This window comes from Lampetra planeri, chromosome 54 (genome assembly GCF_965212315.1).
Source record: "Lampetra planeri chromosome 54, kcLamPlan1.2.h2, whole genome shotgun sequence".
Lineage (NCBI taxonomy): Eukaryota > Metazoa > Chordata > Hyperoartia > Petromyzontiformes > Petromyzontidae > Lampetra > Lampetra planeri.
This window is the reverse complement of record NC_136160.1, coordinates 332,503-355,455: the sequence shown is the minus strand read 5'-3', so window position 1 is coordinate 355,455 and position 22,953 is coordinate 332,503. Positions and strand designations below refer to the sequence as shown.

Below are 22,953 nucleotides of genomic sequence, written 5' to 3'. Positions count from 1 at the left end.
TGACAAAATCAAATAAATATTCACATAGAAAATAATGTTTTTATTAAATACTGCTTTTTAGAGCAGTTTTCAATGCACACAATACTGCAAAGTGAGGTTGCATATGTGGAATTATCATATGAAGCATGAATCATTACCAGTTCCTATAGGGTTAGATTGTGTAAGTATAATGCAATTTCCATCCATGCCCTCTGCCACCCGAGAGTCGATCGAATCGAGTTGCCACGTCGGGGCAAATGTGGCAGTGGATTGATTTATCAGCAAAACAGATGAATATTTGAAAGCAAGCAGAATATTGACAATTGCATACAAAGTGTTGCTGGATATTACATCCAGCAGCATCAGGTGTTTACAAAAGCTGAGGTCCCGCGTGCATGAGCTCTTTGAAGCATACAATTCATATTGTTCAAGGCACATTCGCCTGGATCATCACATTGTCAGTAACAATTATATTAAAAAAACCATACAAACTTAACTGCTGGAACAAACGCACTCTGATAGGCTGGCTATAAATGGAAGCCATTCTAAAAGGGAGCCATCTCATCTCAAGAAACCTTTGACGGCCACCCCAACACCTCTGTATCTTTTCAGCAGGATTGGTTTCAATGCAGGAAAACTCTGGACCGGTTTTGACATTCAGTTTCTCATCGGCAGAGCCAGGTTTGGTTCAGAGTTTGTCTTCCACCAATGCTGCAACAATTTAAAAAAACGGAATCGGAATCTTATTTATCCTGGAGAAATCCGATGAGCTATGAAGCTCTTTTTCACAAATATCCAAACTCCCAGGCCATGTGGCCAATAAAATGTGCGAAAAAAATGTTTTTAATTACCTGTGAAGGAAGAATAGACGGCGTATTTATCTTGACTTTCTTCTCCACAACGAGGCGAAATACTTTCATGTCGCCCTCAGTTCCATTGTTTTTCAAATTGAACAATGCCATAGCAAGTGTAACCATGGGGACAAAAGTTCCACATTTAAGCATTTGAATAACCTAACAGAGTTATTTACGATTAACTTGTGGTCCCAATTCTAAATACAGGTGTGTTAAAGTGGTCATGAAAGATTCCGTGATATTGCTCAGACAAGCAGGCATTGGTATCCTGGTATAGTAGCGATCGAAAATAATAATAAAATGTATTTACATAAAATGCGTATGATTCGTAGCTGTCCGTGAATAATGAACGTCTTGCTCCACAATGTAGTCATTGGCAGCAAAGAAGGTGACTAGAGGAGAGAGTACTAAGCCAGTAGGACAGCTGAAGAGCATTTGAATCTGGGGTTCAGCCACCTGCGATGACACTGAAGTTTAAAGAGCACCGCGTTGACGGTCTCGCTTGGTCGCCAGTGACTTCATGCACAAAACGCATCGTGCTAAACTTTTTCCCCCACTCAATTTGTTTGAATTTTAGCCCTGACAATTTAAAATATGTGCTTGACTACGAAGCGACACCAATCTCAAAGCAGAGCGTGGGAAAGTGTGCCCCATATTGTGTATATGTAGTGACATCGGGGATGTCACTGTATGGTGCTGGCCCCGTGCCGTGCGATGCACAGTCATCGCGTACACCCCGTAGGCAGGTGTGGTACCAGCGCTAGCGGGGCTTGGTGAGCGCTGGAATAGCGCGGCCACCACGCGTGGCGTGCAGTGCGGGCTCCCACAAGGGGGAGCGGGAGAGTGTCAGCCCAGGGCCATGGCACTCTGGTTGACCCCGTGGACACGTGATCTGGAGTGTCCATAGAGAGGGCCCCAGGTGGGGGGCTAGGGGGTGATCACGTGTCCAGGGAGAGCGCTCCACATCCACAAGTTGCAAGCTCCACATCTACAAGCTGGAAGCCCTACGTCTACAAGCTGCAAGCTCCACGTCTACAAGCTGGAAGCTCCACGTCTACAAGCTGAAGCTCCACGTCTACAAGCTGAAGCTCCACGTCTACAAGCTGAAGCTCCACGTCTACAAGCTGAAGCTCCACGTCTACAAGCTGCAAGCTCCACATCTACAAGCTGGAAGCTCCACGTCTACAAGCTGAAGCTCTACGTCTACAAGCTGGAAGCTCCACGTCTACAAGCTGCAAGCTCCACGTCTACAAGCTGGAAGCTCCACATCCACAAGTTGCAAGCTCCACATCTACAAGCTGGAAGCCCTACGTCTACAAGCTGCAAGCTCCACGTCTACAAGCTGGAAGCTCCACGTCTACAAGCTGAAGCTCCACGTCTACAAGCTGAAGCTCCACGTCTACAAGCTGAAGCTCCACGTCTACAAGCTGAAGTTCCACGTCTACAAGCTGAAGCTCCACGTCTACAAGCTGAAGCTCCACGTCTACAAGCTGAAGCTCCACGTCTACAAGCTGAAGCTCCACGTCTACAAGCTGAAGCTCCACGTCTACAAGCTGGAAGCTCCACGTCTACAAGCTGAAGCTCCACGTCTACAAGCTGAAGCTCCACGTCTACAAGCTGAAGCTCCACGTCTACAAGCTGAAGCTCCACGTCTACAAGCTGGAAGCTCCACATCCACAAGTTGCAAGCTCCACATCTACAAGCTGGAAGCTCCACGTCCTGCGAGGCATCAACACGTGGTCGGGGAACCGAGTGAGGGTCCGACCCTTCGTAGCTGTAACTCCTACGTAATATGTAGTTAGCTGGGTTGTCACCACCCTGGGCTGTATCTGGTGAAGGGGCAGTTACCCCTTTGTGTTAACGTGTTGATGTTACAATAAATGTGTTGCCTCTAAAGAACAACGTCTGTGACTTAGTTGGACTCACTACATATAAACTGGCCACTTTTAGGGTTTGTCATACGTTGCGTGAAAATATATTGCTGAAAGTGCATTCGTGATGACATAGGGTCTAAGAGTTGCGCATTTATAAATGTGTACTTATTGAGAACTGGGTATAATAACCTGTAAATAGACCCAAAAAATACTTGAAATAAAAGCAAGATACCTTCTCTCTCTGCAAGTGATTATTTCACGATAGAAAGATGTTGATGTCGCTGGGAGCCGGGTTTGGTGAGTGCTGGAACAATCAACTAAGACACAGCAGCAGTGACGGCTCGCAGCTTGTGGTCTGGGTCACTGGCTGGGTGAAAGAAACCACAGCATCACGACCTTCCTCACCTTTGTTTCGTGCATTCCACAGTCGCAGAGCCAATCAAATATTCAGTGCAACCCTAACCCTTACACTCGTGACTCCCGCAACAGTCGGGACGTGAGCCACCTGTTGTTGAATGAGAGATGTTGGCTCGGCACATCGCCCCCCTGGGTTGGTCACAGAGGAGCAGGTGCAATGAAGGCGCCGACGGTGAACAGGAGCGCCGTTGACGGCGATTCGCGACGGTCATGATACGAGGTCACCCGGGGTCAAGCGGAAGCAACAGTTGCACACGCGGGCACCGGCTCCTTCGCACCGGCGCCCGCCGCCTCCACAACGGCGCCCCTTTGATGCGCCTCCCCCACGCTCCGGTACAGCTCATTGTCCACCATGGTCAGCCCGTCGTCCGCGGCAGCGGGGGTCGTCGCAGCTCCCGGCGCGCCGCCGGCGTGCTCCTGCACCTCGTCCACCAGCTCGTAGATCCCGCCGCCGCCCCCCGGCTCCGGCTCGCCCGCCCCCTCGGCCGCGCGCCCCGTCGCGGGGAGGATCGTTCTTCCGTTGGCACCGCAGGGTGGAGGATTTTCCTTCTCGATGTCGTGGGCGCTGCCCGTCTCTGCCATAAGGTTTCCCGCTTCTCTGATGTCCACCATCTGCACCTCGAATACGCCGCTGCCCCTGCGCCTGCGAGCTGCGAGGCACCTGCACGTGCTGGGGAAGAGGAGCGCGCCCATCGTGTCTCCTCAGTCTGGCCCATTCGTGGTTCGGGTGCCCGCCGAGTTCTCTGCGCACTTTACCAATTTAAGTGCAATTCATGCTCTCAACTGTATTTCAAAATCAGGTCACGGAGTACCAGAATCCTAATCCAAGTGTGAACATTTCTCATAAAAATATAATCCCAACTCCCTCTATGGTGGTGTTCTGCCGATTCTATCCTGGCCCGTCGTGGACGTCGTCCCGTTTGCTCACTCGTGCCAGGCGAGCCGGCGCAGCACAAGACTCTCACGATCGAGAGGTACCCGCACAGCCCTGCGCTCAATCCACTTCTGGCCGAGAACCGACTCACGCCTTGTGGCGTCGTGGGAACTATTTTTCCATACTTCGCTACGCTGGTCAGTGTGGGTTGTGGACGGCAGGGAACACAGATGTGGAAGCAAAGACGGGTTGGTCAGGTGTTGTATGTACTGTGTGTTGAGCTTCTTTCGCACCGTACGTAGCCAACCGTGCTAATCATAGGTGTGGTCAGACGCAGGATACGGACATCAGCTCTAATGTGTGGCTTTGTAATGGAAGCGTGTGTAGAAAAACTCAGTTAAGGGCTCACCTCAGCACGCAGACGAACACCAGCAGGGTGACCAGAGTGACCGATAACCCAAACACCAGCAGGGGAATTCGGTTCGCCTTTGTAAACAAACGCTCGAAATCACCTGCGTACAAACAACAGCCGGGGGTCAGAGTCACGGTTCAGCAAACTCTTGAAAGCGACGCCTCGGATGTGGACAGCGACGTCATATCACGGCATATTGTGCACTTCTACTTGGTCTCGCCTTCACACAGCTCACTCACGTCTTGGCAGAGACTAAGAGTGGCCACGCATCCAGTGTGAAGGAGGAGAGCCACTTTGTCATCACGCTGGAGGCCGATATCTTTTTCCTTGAGCTTTGTTACTCACAAACTCCTGAGTCTCAACTCTGTTTCAGGAGGCTCCTGCCACGTTATCGCTGTCGGGGGGCGAAATCCCACCGAGTAGCTTTCAGGTGATTTATTTTCAGCGTTGGGATATGTTCGCCAATACCAGTTGCATTGTATGGTTTTTGTTAGCGATGGGAGTAAACCAGATAACACGGAGGAATCCCATGCAGAACAGGGGGAGAGAATACAAACTCAACACAGAGGGTTTATGTCCACAGTCTGGACTTGTGATAGTGTTGATGTGGACTATACGCACTGCAGTGTGAATGAACGTCACCTTCGATTGTTGGCGATGTATTGCTGGGCTGGCTGGTTGTGCTGCGTACTGTAATTGTTTCCTCTATAACACAAAAACACCAATATTTGCGTGCGACAATGGTACAGTAGCAGATTGATTGCTCTAAAGAAATAGAAAAAAACATTGAAAGCTTTCGTGACTGCAGGGATTCATCTTCTTGGTTCTTTCGGTAAAGTCACGTAAAATGGAAATAATAAAATAATAAAATAACCAATAAAATAATTCTCACGACGTTTCGGCCACAACGCAAGTAACCTGGTCTTCACCTAAGGACGGCTACTTGCGTTGTGGCCGAAACGTCGTGAGAATTATTTTATAATGTTTTATTGTATTATTTTATTATTTCCATTCTACGTGACTTTACCAAAAGAACCAAGAAGATAGAAAAAAACTGTTTTGCACGTGAGTTTTCCAATAATAAAAAAAAAATTGGTAGAAAATAAGCTTTCAATGCGCACACTTTTATTTGTACTCAAAATTAGAAAATAAATTATTTTGATATTATTTGGGTCTTTCGGTAAAGTTACGTAGATAGAAAAAATAACAATAAAATAATAAAAATAAAGTGAATAAAAAATAATAAGAATATTACGATGTTTCCATCGCAACACAAGCAATCGTCATCAGGAGAAAAAAATGTTGACCCCGGAAACAATCTAATTTGGTTTGCTCTATAAAAGAGGGTGGCCTGCATAAATACAAATGTCGAAAGGAAGCCACCAAATTTTGTAGCACATCAACATTTGTTTCTGCAAATAAAAGTGTGTGCTTGTTGTTTTACATTGTTGTTGTTGCTCTCGCTATGAGGAAGAGGGCTGCTAAACAGCCACTGGGGCGCCATGACCAGCGGTGACATTCGCGTCTCTTTCACTGCTCACAGGCTGCCCAGCAACATCCGCTGTCGTTGAACCAGACGTTTACCGTCGTAGGTGGGCATGACCATTCGTGATTTTAAAAAGGGGGGGGGGAGGGGTAAAATGTAGGATTACACTGTGTAACAAATTGTATTTCTTTTTGTTCCTGGGTAGTAATTGTTATTTCCTAATTGCTTATGCCTCAAAAGTAGAGAAAATGCCTATTATTCCCCACAAACTTTGCTTTTGTGACCAGGACAGTGATATTTTGAAATGTACCTATTTTCCAGAACATTCCAGATAGATTCAGTGCCGAGTAAACTTGGAGTAACTTCTAGAACATTCTAGAACTGTCCAGTAATATAAATAGTAGTATAAATACAGGGGCCTTAAGCCCACCAGTTCAGTTTAGTTCCAGCTGCCTAAGTGGATACATATCTGCATTTTTCTGAGATGGCATCAGGAGGCTGCAATCATCTGGCAAACGCATTTTGCGATGTCTGCGACCAATTTATCAAGACAAGAGCGAAAACGTACTCTGTGGAAGCATCTGCTAAGATGTGTGAGGCCGACAAGGCATATTTCGGCATGCCTGTCGGGGATCAAGACAAACCCTGGGCACCTCATTTCACCTGCGAGCAATGCAAAAAAAACTCTGGAAGGTACGATGTACAATTTTTGCTTGGAATTTTAGGTTATAAAATTTGTAAAATAAAAATTATGTTTAACAATTTTCAATGTAATTGAAAAAATATATAAAGTATGAAAAATGTTGCGAGAATCTCTTACACATTAGGTCATGGGTGAAATACATGTATTTTTGTAGGATGGTACAGAGGGGAAAAGAGAGCCATGAAGTTCGCTATCCCAAGAATTTGGCGGGAACCCACTGACCACTCAAGCAACTGCTACTTCTGCATGGTGGACCCTTCCAAACGTCGGACTGGCAAGAATGCACCTGCTATCACGTATCCGGACCTTCCTTCATCCATCACCCTGGTGCCACACTGCCATGAGCTCCCCGTACCCACTCTTCCGGAGAGAGAGCAGCCGTCTTTAGAAGAGAGCAGCAAGTCAGAGAGCGAGGAAGACGTTGTAGATCCAGATGACAATTTCAGAGGTGGAGCTGAGGAGAGAAGCCCATACTGCCCCAACCAAAAATACCTCAACGACTTGAACAGAGATCTTGGTCTCACAAAGTCCAATGCCGAGCTTTTGACGTCTAGGCTCAAGCAGTGGAACTTGTTTGATGACAGTGTGCAAGTCGCAGATCAGAGGAAGCGTCACCAACCATTTTGCAGCCTCTTCACTCGTCAAGATGGGCTCTGCTTCTGCCACAATGTGACCAGTCTGTTCGAGCCAATCGGAATCGCCTGTAACCAGAATGAGTGGCGCCTCTTCATTGACAGCTCATCCAGGAGCCTCAAAGCCGTGCTGCTCCATAATGGCAACAAGTACCCGTCTCTTCCCCTGGCTCACTCGGTGCACCTCAAAGAGGATTACTTCAAAATGGTGGCATTCTTGATGGGTCTCCAAGTCGGTTTTACCAAGTTTCCCAGCTATCTTTGCCTTTCGGACAGCAGGGACACCAAGGCGCTCTACCACAGGCGGGACTGGCCACAGCGGACCGGTTTTTCTGTGGGGAGGAACAACGTCAAGTGGGAGCCACTGGTGGACCCCCGGAAGGTGCTGATGCCACCACTGCACATGAAATTGGGCCTTATGAAACAATTTGTCAGAGCTGTAGATAAGGAGTCGGCAGCCTTCAAGTACCTTAAATACTTCTTCCCTAAGCTGTCTGAGGCAAAGGTTAAAGCCGGTGTCTTCGTCGGACCACAGATAAAGAAGATCCTGGAGTGCAATGAATTCCCCAAGAAGCTCACTATTAAGGAGAAAGCAGCTTGGAACAGCTTTGTCGCAGTGGTTCGTGGCTTCCTGGGCAATCACAAGGTCGAAAACTATGTGGAGCTAGTTGAGACCCTGGTGAAGAACTACGGCACAATGGGCTGTAGGATGTCCCTCAAAGTCCATATTCTTGATGCTCATCTTGATAAATTCAAGGAGAACATGGGAGCGTACTCGGAGGAGCAAGGCGAGCACTTCCAACGGGATATACTGGACTTTGAATGCCGCTACCAAGGACAGTATAACGAGAACATGATGGGAGACTACATTTGGGGGCTGATTTGTGAATGTGATTTACAATATAATTGTAAATCTCGAAAAACTATTGACTTCTAACTCTTGTGTAGTAATTTTTGTATTACTTTAGTATAAAAACATGTTAATTTTGATTAATGTTGTTTTTTCTGTCTTTATGTGAACAAAATACATAAATTCGCCCGTTTTATCATTGAAAATAGGTACATTTCCAAATATCACTCTCCTGGTCACAAAAGCAAAGTTTGTGGGGAATAATAGGCATTTTCTATACTTTTTAGGCATAAGCAATTACGAAATAACACTTACTACCCAGGAACATAAATTGTGTTACATAGTGTTATTAATGATTAAAATATAGTTAAAACACGAAAAGGACCACGATGGGCAGGACCTGGACCGGTGATTAAATCTTGAATTGTCACGCAAGGCGAGTCTGTGTAGAAATTTTCAGCTCGTTCGGCTTCGTAGATCTGAAGATATTAAGTGTCAAAGATTATTAACAGAAGAGCAATTAGTGGCTAGAGAATAAATCAGGTCCAATTGGTTCTACATGCAGAGGGCTTATCAGTCTTCATCGGTGTGAATGATGAACCTCGCAGATGATGGGTCTTATCAACCAATGAGCTGGGAGCATTAAATAGCCAGGGGAAGTTACATACAGGGTGCTTCAAACAAACGTTAACACTTCTGAGAATTTGCAACAACACCACAAGAAATGTGCCTCCGGACTCTGGAGACCACCTGGAGAAGATTCCAGTCACGTGTTGACAACGATGGCAAACAAGTGGAGACTCTTTGACTTTTTGAAGCTATTAACATACATTTGTTATCATGTTACAGTGTGTTATCCGGTTTATTTCCCATTGAAAACGATAGTTCCATATCAATGGCAACATTTTTTTGAGGCACCTTGTATATAAAAAGAGGCCCAAGTCTGCTTAATGAGGACTCCCTGGGGGAGAGAGGTTGCAGCAACTGGAGCACGGCATATTCTTTGGTTCTTTCGGTAAAGTCACATAGATAGATAAAATGATAATAAAAGTAAATAAAATAAAAATACGTTTCGATCACAACACAAGCGATCGTCTTCAGGAGGAAAAAGGGGGAAGGTCACTGAAGGCAACTGTTTTTAAAGATTTCAAAAATGGGCGTGGCACAAGCTTCTGGTGTCAGAGCGAAGGTGCCCTGGGGTCAGAGAGTACCAAGGTGAAGCACGGAAGGTGACAACATACAACAAGTTATGACTTAAAGAGTTTGTACCCATCCTCTCTGTTGAAATTGTGTCTGTGTCTGTATATATGGATGGCTTCATGAACGAATATTTGTTGATAGCTAGTGAGCTTGCAACGTACCATCGTCTTAGAGAAATCAATTTCGTGTGAGCCAGTCGCATTAAAACAATGATCAGCCACAGCCGAGGTATTGGTCCTACCGTGTTTCAAATCTGCCTTATGCTCACGAACACGGTCCGAGACATGTCGCTTAGTATCCCCAATGTAACTACTGCCGCAGATACAGCTTCGTTTGTTGACGCTGGGATATTGCATGTCAGGGATCTCGTCCTTCACAGATGGGATCAGATCACGAATTTTACGTAGTGTTAAATCGAACCTGGATCTTGTGTTTGTTCATGATTTTGGATATCTTTTTGGTGATCCCTGCTATGTATGGCAAGGTGATGGTTTTGATTGGATCCTCAAATGGCTCCTTCATCACGGTTGGGGTGATGGCTTTGCAGAACTACGAACCAGGAGGACATCAGGTGGCTAGCCAGGGACAACGGCCAGCAGAGAGGCGTTGGCGTTATAGGAAGAACGAGGCAGGGAGATTAAGTAAACTTCTACCCCCACTATAAACATGTAGGGTGTCTATGGGTAGAGGGAGAGCCTACTAGGAGGGTTCCCTCTGTTTCCAGGCAGCTTGGTGGGGCAGCCAACTGAGGAGCAGTGGCGAACAAGCACGGGAGTGGAATAGCGCGGCTCGGAGTGCCGGCCTTGGGTGTCCTACTACTACGGTGTCCTGGGAGGAACTATGCTAACAGTTTTGTGCGGTATAGAGTTGCGGTAATACTGACAGTCTTGTGTGCGCACACATCGCGTCGCAGTGTTGAGCTACACTTCCGTGTTGAGAGTCTGTCTTCTGAACGTGGGTGTTTTGCTGAGAGATGCTCACAGAAGCAGTAACTTTAGACACATGGCGATGGTCGCACAGAACGGTGTGACAATAACTATGCTTGTGCAAGGTGGGACTTTAGCTGGTGCACAGAAGTACGCTACAACGAGTTGTCCAGGGGCTTTCAAAGTCTCACACAGTCGATTCGGCCCTATATGTAGGTAATGCTAACACCAGGCTACCGATGTCCAAGAATGAGAGACTCGGGCGGTGTTTGTATGGATAAACATAGAACCGTGTGAGTTGGCACCAGAGTGGTGCGACTCCTTCCCTGATGCCGTGTCTTCGAGTTGGGACTCTGCCCTTCTATTTCTGTAATATCACGGGTTGAGCTCTATTTATAGTGACCTCAGATCGCTAACTCGCATCCCACCCGTACTGACTCAACACGTCCTGATTTTTTTTATATTTGATACATGAACCGAGGGTAAGGGTCCAGAGGACCTCTAATGGGCTTTACCTGCAATCTTGGTTATGACAGTGATGTTGACTCCACGCACTGCTGTCTGTTGGAACGTTACACCTTTTGATGACAATGCGTTGCTATTCTGTATGGTTGTGTTGGTTCTTCCTGCAGTTGATGTCTCTGTAAAAAAATACAAATTTATGTCATTGTGCAGAATGTAGGTAACAAAAAATAAACAATCCCACATGTCTGTCCAGAAACATACAAATTCGACATTTTCTACGCTTCTGTCAACCACATGGCCTTCTGGAAGAACAACGTCAACAGCATTCGTTCAATGCAAGCAAACTCTGGTGCAGTTTCTGCTTACAGTGCTTCATCAGCAGAGTCAGGCTCGCTTGACCCAACGCTGGTGAAACATCGCGACCTATCCAGTCACATGGGGTTACACCGGCAGTCTGCAAATGTGCAGTGCGAAGTCTTGTCTCCACCTTTTGTAACGATGTTTGTGTTCCTAGAAATGGGGTCACATGCTGGTGGAATGAACGAACGCACACAGAGGAAGGTGAAGATGGTTGATAAAAAAAAATGTTATTCTGATAATAGATAACGTGGTGATAGCAATAATGACGACGTTGACAATGATAAAGATGATAATTAAAAGATATTGACACAGTGAAGGTATGCTGATGATGAAGGTAAAGATGGCAACTGTGAAGATGATATTGATAAAGGGATATTTTAAATCCACGATCCTCATTTATTCTGAGCACTTTACAGAGGCTTCTATGTTTGGCCAATTCCCTTTTAAAGCATCGTCAGCCATGTTATATCCCATCTGTTGGATGAAGACTTCCTCAAGTCAACGCAATTCCACACTGTCTCGAGATGCAACAATCCACCAAGCTCCCCCACAAGCCAATTTCTTTGCTCCATCACCACGGTGGATGTACCGCTCGGGCATGAGCCACCCCCGTGCGGCCATCAAACCCCCCGTAACCATGGCGTGTACTGCCCAAGCCCATCTGCTCTCTTGACGGTCAATACGACGTTTCTTGCATGTTCTCCAATTCACGTTCTCTCTCTCTCTGTCATCCCAAGTCTGCACATTTCCTACGCCTCATGCACTGATTTGAAGAGTTATCATATGCAGGAGCTTGGGATATGTACGGTGCAAAAGAAGTTTAACATGCAACAGGCCGATGTGCACATCTCCTTCGTTAATGGGAAATGCAAAGACAAGCCTGATTAGTGCGATTGTGGCCCTGCAACCCAAACTGTGGACCATGTAAACCCATAGACACGTCGAGATACATAGAGATGCATTAAAGACACAGGCCACAGTATTGCAATTGTGGGCATACAACCCACATGTTGGACCATGTAACAATCCATTGTGGTCCGCACTCCCTTAACAGAGGAAGAGGAATGGGAAAACGACTCTAACTCGACTGAAGTCCGTTTAACACGCAGTAGGCTTTCGCGACCAATATCATCCATAACAGAGGTTTTTGGGTTAGATCGCGTAAATATATAAATGTGTTGTTAAAACCCGCCACCACGCGACACAGCCAGCTAGTAAGGGTTGTCACGTAAACAGAACGTGCCAATTGGTCACTAGTACAGCACTAACCGGTGTGTATATTTACGCGATCGAACCCAAAAACCTCCATTATCTACCAAAGTCGTCTCGTCGTGACCAGCAGCAGACCGCGATTTGGCATCCGGCTCATGAAGATTGCTGTGATCGTGCTGCTTCATTCTCGTAATAAAGTATTTTTTTAAAAACCGGCAAGGATTCTGTTTCTTCACATTCCATAAATGAAACAAGCAAGTGTGTGCTAACGCTTACCACTCGTGTTGTTACCACGGTCTTGCCCATTCACAGCGGCCAGCCACAGACACCACAGAACACACAACTTGAAGATCATTTTGGCTCTCGCAGGTCTTTGACTCGAGCTGAGGACAGAGTTGAGAGAGCAGATGATCGAGGGCACCGCTACCATGTGGCTGCAGCGAAGAATATGGTGTGGTCAAGCCGAGGCGTGTTCTCTTCAAAAGTTGCAGAGGGCGTTTGTTTCCACATTAAAAAAAGGAACTGTTGACTGTAGTTTCAGCATATCGGCTAAAAATTGGTTTCCTAAACCCTGGGTGTATGCGGATAGTTTCCCCATGGGACCACCACTGTGGGTTCTCTTCAAGGTGATGCTTGTTTTTCATTGCCCTCAGTGCGATGAAGGACCGAGTCGCGTGCGATCCAGGAGTTTGAAGTGAACTTGTTTCTGCGACCAGCGGGAAGGATGCTGGCTCAGTTCGCTACCGGCAGCCCTTGGGGTGGGGGCTCTACCCGGCACTGAGTCGGCTCAGGGAAGACGGCGCAGTGGAATTTGTTTTCCTTGCCGAGCCGTGCCGTGCCGAGCCGCGCTCTCGCCTGGTCCCAGTGTGGCGACATCAGAGAGTGTGCAAGCGGCACCAGTGCCGGGCACTGGCGTCACTCGGTTCACCTCCCACGGCCGTGCTTTATTCTATTCATTTGTAAACTGCGAAAAATCACACGGATCAAATGCAGTCGTAAACAACATTAACTGTGAGAGCAGCAGCATGTCTGTGTGGCTATGGGAAGGAAAGGGACGGACTCAGGAGAGGCTGAGTCTGCCTGGGGAAGAAGTGTGACTGGGGAAGTGTCACGACTCGAGGTATCTTCCCTCACTGTCAGCGACGCCCATAACTCGCTGATCGATACAAATAGTCGCCCAGGGTGGGTTTTGCTGTTTGCATTTACACACTCCGTGCGTACGAGAGGCGAAATAGCGGTGCCAGGTGAACTGGAGATGCGTCTCGGGTGCTAGAGCGGACGATATCATGCATGAGCCCCCAAAACGTCTCTAACGCCTAAACATCGTGATTCACAATTCTGACAGCTGCCGATGATACTGGCTGTAATTACTGGCTGTAATTGCCAGTGAAACACCCGCACTCAAATGTTCCATGTGTGTGGATCGCTTCCCCATGAATGCGTCCATGGTGGTGCTGCTGAAGCGGTCAGATATTGGCACGTTTATGAATCACGTGACAACTCTATTAAGATTCCGTGTCGGGTGGAGGGAGGCTTTACAAGACAAATGTTATGCGATCTGACTCACTACATGGACGAGTCGTAACTGTGGTGCCAAGGCCTCGGAGCAACTCTGCAAGCGCTGCGACTCCTCCCCTGGCCCCCACATTGTGAGCACACACACGCAGCGCACACAGTCTCCTGGCGGGGGATTGCCTGGCACGACGGGTTTTAATCCAAAGGGTCCCTAGGAGGAAAGTCCCACGGTTTCCCGGTGCCAGGAGATTGGCCGGCCCTCGCAGGACAGGTCACATTGCGGTGCCCCTGAGTTGGCCTAAAATTGTATGGGTGCAAAAAGGTTCACCAAGCCAGCCGCAATGAGTCATTCACGACCTCGAGGGGCTGGGGGTAGAATATTACGCGAGAAGAGCAGACCATGAGGTCAGGGGATCGCAGCGCCACGACCTACCCTGACCCCCAGACCGAATACACACTCGCAGGGTATGTATTCGCCAGCCGGGCGTCCTTCCAGATTAACCAGGGTGAGTAATAAATTAATGAGTACGGATGGACAGAGGATAGGTCGCAGAAGCACCTGCCGCAGCGCTCCATGCACGGGAAAAAACGGGCGATAATCACAGGTAGGCGCACGATTGGCCGCGCAGTATAACGTGACCCCGAGCTTTTGAAGTCAAGGGGATAAAAAGTAGACTGGGACCATTCAAAAGAGACTCTTCTTCAACATCTTGGTCGCCACGACCCCCCCCCCCTGCCGTCCTGCCTCCTGGAGCCGCTCGCGGCATCTGTGTGATGCCAGCGAGTGCCACCACGAGGCATTGGTAGGTGAAGTTTTCTCTCGTCCTTCTCCCTCCGACTCTCACAGCGTCCGTGCGACGCCGTGAGTACAGCTACGGGGTACGTAGTAGGCGTTTGAGTATCTGGGGACTTGGGCAGCAGTAGGCTATAGGCTCTTCTCACCAAATATTCACTCCGGTTAGTGCGGGATTTGTGTCGGCCCGATCACTCGTTCGGCGGGGGCCCGGTGGGGGCCAGCCGACGAGATGGCGACGAGATGGAGGAGGGAGCGGAACGGATGGACGTCGGGCCCCATATCACCTTGTGGTGATGCGTTGGCAGCGGTGCATGGGCACAGGTAACAACAAACTCAGCAAGTCATGTCTGTAACACTGTGGCCTTAACACGTAGACGTATATAATATGCGACGTTTATGGCAATTATCCTTTCTCATAACACACAAATTATTCAATCGATATGAAGAATGGATTAATGTATGTTCCCCTGTGTTCTTACTACCTAAATATAGTTACGTATAATCTATAGTTAAATCTGTCCATTGCTGGGATATATTATTCTACTCTCATGGGAAGCCGTGCATGGCTGGGCACATAATCCATAAAACGAGGAAGTGTTATTAATCGCACCCTGTATCAATTCTGAGACTGTAAGGAGGAAACGTGGTCACCGCAGGACTTGCGGAACCTGAGAAAAGTATCCGTTTCCATGTTAGCAATGTGACTTCTCTGCTAACATTACCAAGTTGTGGAGGGCCAGGTGCCTGAGGTTAGAAGCAGCGCCCCATGATTAAAGTGAGCTATCAGTGTAGTGTTTGGTCTTTGCACAAAACGCAAAGTTGTAAACGTAATTGCTTTTGCACTCAGAATAAATTCCATCACTGGCAATAGAAAATATATTGAACCAAAGAGTATAGAAAATATATTGGTTTGACTGTCTATGCGATAAACGGTTAGGCATGCTCCGTAGCAGGGCATTGGAAAAGTGTGACGCCTTAAAGGATAAAGAGGCCACTTAAAGGATGTTTTGGAAGAAGTCTTTTGAAAAATCCCAAACGCAGCCATTCTTTGACACTCGGAGTGGCACCGTCAGATTCCTGGGGCAGCCGCGTTTACGGCAGCCGCGTTTACGACACTTGAACGTGACGGTAGAGTTCGTGGTGTGCGCTGCTTTACGGCATCGTGCGCTCACGGCTCACATCAGTGGCGAGTGACACCTGGACAGGTGCGGGCCTCCCCTTGGTCGACTCGAACTGAAATGAGTGCCCGGCGCGGTGGGTAAAACAAACATCAGCAGCGCGCTCTGGGGACACACGAAGTCGCACCGCCCACTCCGCCTGTGTCGGGGCGCCCTTCATAGCAGCAGAGGCAGAGAGAGAGAGAGGTGTGTGGTGGTGGTGGTGGCGGCACCGGGAGAGATCTAAAGCCAGGGAGGGAGACGGGGAGGGAGAGAGACGGGGAGAGGGGCGATGCTGGAGAACGCGCGGCCCCGCGTGTTCGCGAGGAGCGCGGATCGCGTCCTCACGGAGCGCGACGAAGACGAGACCCTTGCCGACGAGATCGACTCGCGGGAGGTGTTCGATATCCTCTCCTCCAATTCCTCGCCGCCGGCACTTCCTCGCCATCTGCATCTCATCGCCATCTGCATCTCCTCACTTCGCCTCCACGCTCTGTGAACCCACGTTTGGCTTCCTCCGAGCCGCCACCCGTTTCCTCCGCGCGAAACCCGCCCGGCTGTGGTGCCCTTCTTCCGGTAGCGGCGCAGGCGAGGCCGAGGCCTCGTCAGGCCGCGCTAGGCCCTCAGAGCAATCCACGCTCCGCCTTTAAAGTGGGATTGTTGTTTTACTTTATAACAAATTAACTACGGCTAATAGCTTATCAAATTATATTTAGGATTTACATAACTGTCAAGTTATAATGCATAGTTCAAATTGCTGTATTTTAAACAAGCAGATAAAGTTAAATCAACCCTAATGTATAATAAACCAAAAGTTTAAGTCGTTTAAAATGGAAATACGTTTTAATTTAACAAATCACGAGTGTTGATTTATTAATAATTAATGAACTTATTAACCTCGTGCTATGATTGCAGTGGCCTGAGATGTTTGGTGGTTTAGCATATTATTTTTAGAAATCATCTCACAAATATCACATGAAAGTGCTTGATTTTGAGTTTGCCTCAGAATTCATCGTAAGACAAACCCCTTAACGACGTTCAATGTTGACTACTTAACTCGCACTTGCCACATCTGATCCGAGGCATCAATGACCCTGAACACCCCCTCACGCTGGAGGAGCTCAAGGTGGTGGAGGAGGCTCATGTCCGTGTAAGTGGCGCTGCTCCGACGCTTCCCACGTGCCCTACAGCCATTCCCACACCAGCACCATTGCTGGGCCTCTATTCGTACGCACGCATTAAGCGGTGTGAAACATGTGTTGGACGTACATGCACCAGTCCTAATGGGGTATTTCCTAAAAAATGTTTGGCTAAAAAATCACAACCTCTAATTCGCAGCACCTACCTTGACGATAAAACAAATGAAAGAGAGCACAGTACATCGAGTGTGTTGCGAGCCCTGAGAGTGAGCCGTGCGGGTCGTGGCGTTGCCTCAGGTGACCGATGCGGAGAGCATGGTGGTGGTGGCCTTCACGCCAACCATCCCCCACTGCAGCATGGCGACGCTCATCGGCCTCGCGATCCGCGTCCAGCTGCTGCGCTGCCTGCCCGACCGTTTCAAGGTGGCTGCTGCTGCTTCTTCCTACCTGCCGAGCCTCACCACTCGGGGCGTAGCGATTCGCCCCGTCACGAAACAACACATTGCCATGACTCAGGGTCGAGATTTAATTGAAGAGTTGATTCTTCTTTGAATATTGTGTTGCATTGTAGCACTATGTAATGGCCGAAGGGTCCACGTAAACCAATTATATACAACGTCTATGAATCGAAAAAAAAATGCGCAACTTAATGCATGTATTGAGAACTAGAATAATCAGAATAACGAAATTGATGCATAATTACACCTGGAATAACTTCCTATCCACTGCTTTCGGCTGTTATCACGACATTTTATGTAACGCCAATAGTATTTAGGCATCTGCAGAGGCAGTCCAGTGAACTGATTATGGACGGATACTTTTGGACATTTGAGTGCTTCCTGTGCATCTGAGCTGACCCTGGCAATCTTGTAGTGTGTAGCCTGTCACCAACAACACTACACCCTCTGAGACACAGAGACTTGGTGAAGCTCCCCTAGGTCCGAATTTAAGTGATGTTTTTTAATTGTCTGTAAAACGAGATTTCTGCTTATATTTGCTTCTGACAGACACTCGTAATGCATCACAGCAACGCGTGAGTTTGCTTAGACTACTGCTCTTTGCTTTGAACGGGGTCCCATATTCCGTGTGGAGCGCCCTTGCCAATAACATGGCAATCAGCTGCATTTGCTTCACAAGCATGAGTCTGCTGACGATACCCAGTTAAACTGGTATAGAATTCGCTTTCCTCAACATGAACCCTATGGCGGGACCCCGGGGTCCCATAAGCCCCTGACTCTGGTATAAACATATTATAGTGTAAACAAAAACTTTGGTCTTTTTCACCAATGGGTTGGAAGGATAGTAGCAAGTGTTGTCTTGTTAAACTATGCCTTTAAAACTGAAAACTACTTACCTGCAGTACCTCTATTTAAATACACTATTTAAAAATGTATTTACACCCCCCTATGAATCATTGTGTTTCTCAGTGTGGATTTGTGAACACACTTTGTAAACAGTATATAAAATAGTACGCGTTTTCAATGCGCCATTCATATTGTAACAAGCGTTTATACCAATGTTACTCTACAGAGTTGTGGGTCGCTGCTCCTGTTATCCGCATTGACACGCGCAGTATGTGGGGACTATGGCTTAACCGCAAAAAAAAAAAAACTGCACAGATGCTTACGGGCAAGAGAAGTATTATCAAACAGGAGGAATTAACAGTGCAACGCATCTCATCTGTTAAATATCTGCAGGTAATAGGATTGTCATCGATTGATCCTGACTGCAGACATTGGTAGGTCACAAATTACCGTTGGTACGGCTATTTTAATAGACATAATAGATAGGAAGGACAAGTTCAAAGGGCTCACATAATGCATAATACTGGTAGGAACCTCCTGGTTACACCTGCCCACAGGGGATTATTGTGTCCGTCCGTCGTGCAGGGAGGGGCTGGGTGGGGAGGGAGGGGCTGGGTAGGGAGGGGCTGGGTGGGGAGGGGCTGGGTGGGGAGGGGCTGGGTGGGGAAGGGGCTGGTCACCCCGTGGTGCCCTTATAAAACTCAACGTTTAACCTACTCAGGCCGGCTTGTGTGAAAGCCTACGTGTTAAACAGGTCACAAATAATAATGAAGATAAGAGAGCAATTTCACTGTATTATGCAAACCGTTATGATGAATGAAGGACTTAAGGTCGTGTAGGCAGTTTGAGCAGCTTTGGATAAGACTTATGATCCTGCCCATGCCCGAGCATGGAGTGCATTCGCTTGTTCAGCTCTTCTGCGCATTCGTCCTCTCTGTGCTTGGACGACATAACAACAGAATGATCCGCGCCAGGTGGGTCGCGGCGTTTATGTGCGCTGTGGGACGAGACGCCAACATTTTTTTACGATTTTGACTTCCGTTTATTCGGGACCCCGAGGTCCTGCCATAAGGTTCACATGCTGCTGGAATACTATTGGTCTGAAAAGCCAGTAAGCTAATAGAACAAAAAACATTCTTTGTAATTACAGTCAGAGTCCTATTTGTATTTGTTTACCTGCATGTTTCATGTAAACCAGCATCATTGCAATAATGGCTCAAATGACGCTTAACTGTAGTTATAAAAGGTATGTATATTTTACATTTTTGACTTGATTCGTTTAGCCAATCTCTGAAAGTTCAAATATATCCAACGACCGATGTGCAGAAAACCACCCGACATATACAGCATGACAGGAGTGCCATCTAGTGTTGTTTAAGGCAGGTTGTTTCGTGGTATCCTTGCCCATTAAAACTTACAGAAATGCCTTCTGTGTTGGCTCCACCAGATGTATTGGAATATTTTTGTGTTGTGATAAAATGTAGTCTAACAGTGGAGTTGGGTGTTTTGTTTTGTGTCGCCAGGTGGACGTGCACATTGCTCCAGGCATGCATGCGTCGGAGCACGCAGGTAATGAAGCGCACCACATCACAAGTGTAACAAGGCAGCCGCGTATCATGGGGCACGTCTCCCACTCAATTGGCATGAGTCGGAAGTTGAAAGGGTCACATTAGTTTGGAACGGAGAGTCTCTTTATGTTTGCATTGAAACTACATGATGCAAACATTGCCTTATTTGGGTTCTTTGAGTCTTGGTTTTTATCAAATAAATCCTATAAATCCTAAATATGCACGAGTTGGGCTTAGTCTTTGTAATTTTCTCAAAACACGGAGAACCACAAAAATTATTCTGTTTTGTTGTATACACATCCAGAATATTGATAGAATAATGTATTTCACTGTATTGTTGTCTTTGTGGTGCAGTCTAGTTTAAAATTGCGGTGTCAAATGTCAGTTAGATGAATAATGAGACGTCCTTACACACCGATCTACCTTCAAGCATGGTACTTGGTCGTCAAGTGGGTAAAGCACAGATGTGTGAATTGTGCATCTCTAGTTCTAGCCAGAGCAGTGTTGACGTGTGGGAGATGGCTACAAGTTGGGAAGTCCGGTTGTCTCCAGGTGGTAGTGTAGCTAGCAGCTTTCTGACAGGCGATGTGTGCGTATGTGCAGTCGGATTCTCCTTTTGTGTGGCACGTCTCTTGGTTGTCCACTTTTCTCCCACAATTTAATAAAAAAACGAAACATCCCAATATTCCTTAATGTAGATCTTAATGACTCAGTAAGCATTTCCTAATTAAACTTTCTGTGTTTGAGGAGAGGCAGTATTCATTGACCCGGTATTTGGCTGAAAAAAGTGAACACCATTATTGTCGTTATCTGATTTATTGGTGCCACAATTTACACCCATTGTGAGCGAACCAATATATTTTGGTGAATCGATGCATCATTACACCCCGAATGATTAATGTTCCTGCAATGCAGATTGGTTTTGTAAAACTGCAATCATGGCACTGCTATACAGAATATAATATGCCTTCAATTGACTCCGTATTGAGTGTTTATGCTGAGCACGTGTGTACACACAGTTAACAAGCAGCTCGCGGACAAGGAGAGGGTGGCAGCCGCGCTGGAGAACTCCCACCTACTCGGCGTTGTCAATCAGTGTCTTGGTGGCCGCAAGCAGCAGTGAGGAGGATGCCACGTGCTAATGTTAGGCCTTGCTGAATATTCACTTCAAACCATTGAAGGGGGAATGGATTTTGTCCCTTTCTAGTCCAGGATCTCAGGAAAAAGATGGCTCTGAATCCTAGTCACTTGCTGTATCTGAGAATAAATTATATGATTTGTAGTTGGGTTTAATTAAAAAGATAAAAATATGCAGGAATGTTTTATTTAAGCTGTCAACCTCTACCGTCAACTCTACCACTTACACTGTGCCTCTCCAAACTATGGTCCTTGTGCCCCCCCCCCTCCTCCATGGCTGAGGTTTCTATTTTTAACCAATGATCTTATTTTTCCAGCTTCTAATTACTTAATATGCATATTGACTCGATGTAGAACCATATTGGAGTGTCACACTCAAACATTACTTCAGCTGACAGGGTTGAGGTGAGCTGCTGTCAGCTTGATTACACACAATGTTTAAATATATTTGTTGTAAATGCTGGTAATGTAGATCGCTGCGTACAGAACTTGTTTCACAGGGTTGATGTTTCAATTCACATAGCTACCCAGTATCTATTTGGAAGATGAATATTCAAAGCACAACCATCGGCTCAAATGAAATACACTTGAAACTCGGACATGGATGATTGACCCTGTGAATGGAAAAGGCACAGGCTGCTGTTTTTTATGGCTGCTTAATGTTGATGGCATCCTGATGTGGCGGGTATCAGCCACGACGAAAAACAATACAAAACAGCGAGTGACCGTAGTTCACACAGAATGTAAAGATGTACCTGGCTCACATTCACCTTGTGCATCGTGGACAGAATGCTGTCAATTGTAAAAAAGGTTTTGTATTGATGTGAAAATAAAACTTGTAGAATTTTTAAAAATGTGTCTCGTTACATTTGCAGTTAGTTTAAGAGTTAAGTAATATTTCTGTGTGTCTGTGTTGTGTGTCTCTGCTTGTGTGTCTCCGTGTCTGTGTTTTGTCTCTCTCAAATGTAGTTATACCTGATGACGATTGCTTGTGTTGCAATCGAAACGTCGTATTCTATTATTTAATTTATTTTTTATATACGTGACTTTACCGAAAAAACCAAAGAGTAATTCCTGCAGTCACGAAAGCTTCAAATCAAGTTTACATTTTCATTACTCATGGAGCCAATAGTTTTTCCCTATCTGTATCAAATGATCCATAAACAGGTCTAATGTATTACCTACTATTAATTTCAAGTGTGTCAAATTAGTTAAACTTATTCTTGGTTCTTTCGGTAAAGTCACGTAGAAGGGAAATAATAAAAATAACACATTTATTATTACTTTATTATTTCCCTTCTACGTGACTACCGAAAGAACCAAGAATATGAATCCATGCAGTCACGAAAGCTTTAAATCGAAACGAGTTAAAGTTATTTAAAAAAAAAAAAGATTCAATACATTTCGTTAATATACAATTGTTTCTGGCTGTAAATGAGTTAAAATGTCAGGGTGATGAATATTGTTTGCAAATAATATTTGTATTCACACTTTACTTCCATCTGCTCTGTGGTCTGCATTGAGAGTTGTTGAAGCCCTCTACAGGATACACACCCCATACAGCACAGTATGTGCCTATCACGCACTTGAACCATCCAGGCACGTCATATCATCCTGGTATGGCTCACTGCAGCTTAATTCCAGTTGGGTATGCCTGCTCCAGGGTAAGGCCTGATTATTGCAAATGTAAGTAGACGTGGCTTCCTTAAATGCACATTCATTCCAGCTAGTTCAGAAGCGTAGAATCAACAACAGCACATACAATTGGTGTGGACATCCTCATGCCCCAATCACCCATGGTACAACACGCAGCTCAATCCAGTGCTGAAGGCTTGCACGTCTCGCCAGTCATGGGGGTTGACCATACTTCTTCTAGCTGGTCAGCGCTGGCTAGTGATGGCGGGGGTAACCTGGATATCATTCGCCACTGATGTTCATGGCCAACCATGAAACTCGGGTCGCCAGGTTCATGGTGCAGGGCTTTGACCACCGCTACCGCTCCTAGCCTTCGTAGTCAAGGTGGATGAATACGTTTGCATAATCAACTGTTGGAAATACAAAAATTAAATGCAATGTTTGAGAATTGTTGCTTT

General features: G+C 46.6%; 2 protein-coding genes across 4 annotated transcripts; one reads left to right on the top strand and one right to left on the bottom strand.

Moving 5' to 3' along the window:
- Positions 1-25: 25 nt before the first annotated feature.
- Positions 26-14,228, bottom strand: LOC144735162 (uncharacterized). 3 transcript variants are annotated; one of them, XM_078617604.1, is made up of 5 exons: positions 12,521-14,228; positions 10,723-10,848; positions 5,053-5,115; positions 4,408-4,510; positions 26-3,785 (listed from the first exon to the last, which is right to left on the bottom strand). In XM_078617604.1, exons 1-5 carry the CDS (start codon positions 12,672-12,674, stop codon positions 3,356-3,358), a joined length of 876 nt encoding a protein of 291 aa, XP_078473730.1. In that variant the 5' UTR covers positions 12,675-14,228; the 3' UTR covers positions 26-3,355. The 3 variants fall into 3 exon arrangements, with proteins under 3 accessions (XP_078473730.1, XP_078473729.1, XP_078473731.1); XM_078617603.1 differs by having other exon boundaries at positions 26-3,794; positions 12,521-14,212; XM_078617605.1 differs by lacking the exon at positions 5,053-5,115 and having other exon boundaries at positions 26-3,794; positions 12,521-14,225.
- Positions 14,229-15,648: 1,420 nt separating this feature from the next.
- CIAO2B (cytosolic iron-sulfur assembly component 2B) lies at positions 15,649-21,714 on the top strand. Its single transcript, XM_078617606.1, has 5 exons — positions 15,649-16,118; positions 16,785-16,862; positions 17,149-17,274; positions 19,679-19,724; positions 20,743-21,714. The coding sequence occupies exons 1-5, from the start codon at positions 16,005-16,007 to the stop codon at positions 20,844-20,846; spliced, it is 468 nt and encodes a 155-aa protein (XP_078473732.1). The 5' UTR covers positions 15,649-16,004; the 3' UTR covers positions 20,847-21,714.
- The last annotated feature ends 1,239 nt before the right edge of the window (positions 21,715-22,953 follow it).